This window comes from Lygodium microphyllum, chromosome 7 (assembly GCF_053477565.2).
Source record: "Lygodium microphyllum isolate KBCC chromosome 7, Lygodium_microphyllum_v1.1.10, whole genome shotgun sequence".
NCBI classification, from domain to species: Eukaryota; Viridiplantae; Streptophyta; class Polypodiopsida; order Schizaeales; family Lygodiaceae; genus Lygodium; species Lygodium microphyllum.
In genome coordinates, this window is record NC_141141.1 from 148,594,057 (window position 1) to 148,597,314 (window position 3,258).

Below are 3,258 nucleotides of genomic sequence, written 5' to 3' on the forward strand. Positions count from 1 at the left end.
ACTTCTTTTCTGCACTAGATGTACTTGTTTTTTCTTATCAAAATACACGTGAAAAGTGCAAACATATTGTGGTTAGAAAAATATTCAAATTTTTGTGAAAATTGGAGACATAGTGCATTTACATATGTGTTACAAGACATGCTTATTTTTTGGCAAATGTACGTGAATTTGAAGGGTCTTCTGAAGCATATTAGTAGGATATTAAATGTGCATGCAAGTTTTTGTCCTGGTTCAAAAAATGCATGACTATAGTCGTCTATGTGCCTTCCCTTGTAGTCAAAAGTACACATAATAGTTTGATTTTCATGTGCAAAGTTTATATTTCTTGAAATATATGCAAATTGACAACCCGTTATAGTTGGTAATAAGTTACATAACAAACTTAAGCCCCTTGTATGCAATAAATACATTTTCTCTTGGCATATCTTTGTGAACACACATCGATAGCCTTGATCCAAGCATCGCTAAAGTGCTTGCTTATTGTTGGGTTCTAGGTTTTATCATTTGAAAACTTAAAGCTTTCAATCAAACGTGAAGAAGAGGCTTTGTTAGATAGCCTCAATCCAAGCATCGCTAAAGTGCTTGCTTCTTGTTGGTTCTAGGCTTTATCATTCAATACCTTAAGCTCTCAATCAAATGCTTGTGAATATACAAAGAAATGTATTTTGACTCATTGTTTAAAGTGCTATACCTATTTTTTAGATGTTGCAAATGTATGCTGGGACCACTTATTTTTGTCTTTGACTTTTGGGACCGTTGGAGAAGCAAACTAGAAAGGGCCTTATATATGAACAATTTGATGCTATGTTTTTTAATTAATTAATAAGAAAAAAAAGGTAAAAATTATAAAATAGAAGGTGGAAGAATAGTGAGAAAGGCTCATGATGTGGCAAAGCTGGTTTTATTAATGCAAGATTTGATAAACTTACAAAGGAAGAGAGAACGGCTGTTGAGTACAATTTATGAATTGTGGAAGTCTAATGTACAAAGGAAATACTAGCTTAGCTGCAGTAGAGCTGGGGTGGGTGGTGATGGTGGGATACTGGCTTAGCTGCAGTAGAGCTGGAGTAAGCGATTGGAATAATAGCTTAGTTGTGGACGAGGGAGAGAGAGAGAGAGTGTGTGTGTGTGTGCGTTGTTTTGTGTGTGTATTTTGGGGGGGAAGTAGGTTGACTAGGGTGTGGCCGCCTGTGTGTACGTGGGAGGGGACAATAATACAGTTTCGTTATTATTTAGTAGTACAGATGGAGATCGAAGGAGAGGGTCCATCTGGCGGGAGCGGGGTTGGGCACCAGCTCCACCAGGCGGTTGGTGGCCACCCCGCGCGCCAGCAGAAAGTCGCCGGTGCCGCCCACCACCGCCAGGACGCGCTCGGCGTCCGACTCCACCATCTGCCCCATCACACACAGCGTGCCCTTGTGCATGCCGTCGTCGATGGTGGCCGTAAACAAGTGGAACAGCACCAGGCCCTTGAGGCTGTCGAATACGTAGATGCCCTGGGCCGTCCCCGCGCGCGCGGAGGCGTTGGAGGGCGCCAGGGTGAGGGGGGCCTCGAAGGTGGTGACCACGCCGAAGTTGGTGGGGTTGGAGACGGACGCCGGGAGCGGCGAAGGCCCATACACCCCCGTGAAGTAGTCGCTGTTCATCACGGCCGGGTTGAAGATGGTCATGTGCAGGTAGAACTGGTAGCTCGGCGGCTGGACATTCCGACTAGTATTGTGGCTGCTGCCGGTCAAGTTAGACAATAGTGCCCTCGCACTCCTGTGCTTGTGAATATCCTGTCTCACCTCATGATCATCAGCTGCACGCAGAGGCTTAGTATATTCATCTGCACTTATCGGAGGCTTAGTACTGCAACTGCCGGCGCTGAAGGTAGCCATAACAATCAGTAGCAACAGCATGCTGAGCACTAGCTGCCTGCAGCAATATGCAGCTAGTGCGCCATGTGCCCTTGATCTACATCTCGCCTGGACAACCTGTCCTACATCGCGAGTAGATAAGACGGCCAGCTGCCGTAACAACGACATTGTATTATGGGCTAGTTTACCGATGCAACAAGAATATGTTTCGATCGGTTGTGATCACAGGCTCTTCGGCTACTTCTGAAGTTAAGAGCTACAACCAGAGATCATAAGATGGAGGATGCGCAGCTGACAGTTTGGGGCTGTCAGGCACTCAAGCTATATTGCAAGCCCCATCGCCTACGTGGCCCTCACCTAACGCAAGTGGCAGGCTGTCCTCGACCTTTCGGGTTACGCAAGTCGAACTGCCACATCAGCCCCGTCGTCACGTGGGCGATGGGGTTTGACATTTCAACACGCCTGCCAACAAGTCAACTTGCTGTGGTGACACAGGCAGGAAATATCACCTCCTAGTGCGCAGCGCCAATAAGTCTTCCAATACGACTCTACTAGCTTTGCGCAGCGCCGCTCACTCAAATGCCACCATAAACCTTTCAACAGCTGACTCGTCCCTGCTGCTAACCTTTCAACAGCACTAGTCCAATTAAGCTTACCGGGTTGTTGCTAAACATTAACGGCGTATCTGTAATTTAATGAGCACGGCGGCTGCTTCGAAAATTTAAGAATCAACATAATTTCGCATCATCAATTGTCATCTAAGGATGATGATGGTGACAGTTCATTAATGAGCTTGTAAACTCCACTATATCAAGTCAATCGACAATGTCAAATGCATGTTTCGTGCAAATTGCAATTTGCCATTGCATGGGGATTCGGGAAAGTCTTATGGCATCTTCCATAATTTCATTCACTGTTCGAGAAAGTCTCGCTGGCTAGTGGAAGTGCTTTCACATTGCCACCTTTTTGACCGTATTGACTTATAGCCACGTACATAATCATACGACGCCAATCAGCCCTCGAATTTGAAAGGCACTATGCCTTTTCTTTTCGAAGGGCAAAAACGAGCTTGCCCTTCTAGAAAGATGGGCAAACGTATATAACAACCTTAATTAGATAAGTATCTCTTTTAAGCACGTTTCCTAGACGAAGAATGTTTTCTTTGAGTATACTTCACCTTATGTATTAGAAATATATAAGTTTGATCTAGTTCAACACCACTTAAATAAAAGATTATGCTTACATTATGCCAACTCAACCGGTCTAAATGGTAGAATATTAAATTAGAGAAAACTAGATTAGACTTAACTAAAACAAAACTGTTACATGTGCACTCAAAAGTTCAAGCATGTAAAAAGCAAAAACAACGATCAAGTTCTTATCTTGACAATTGCATATA

The 3,258-nt window shown here is 44.1% G+C and overlaps 1 protein-coding gene across 1 annotated transcript; it reads right to left on the reverse strand.

The window, feature by feature from the left end:
- Positions 1-884: 884 nt before the first annotated feature.
- LOC148034071 (dirigent protein 1-like) lies at positions 885-2,167 on the reverse strand. Its single transcript, XM_087682428.1, has one exon. The coding sequence runs from the start codon at positions 2,025-2,027 to the stop codon at positions 1,233-1,235; it is 795 nt and encodes a 264-aa protein (XP_087538554.1). The 5' UTR covers positions 2,028-2,167; the 3' UTR covers positions 885-1,232.
- Between the last annotated feature and the right edge of the window lie 1,091 nt (positions 2,168-3,258).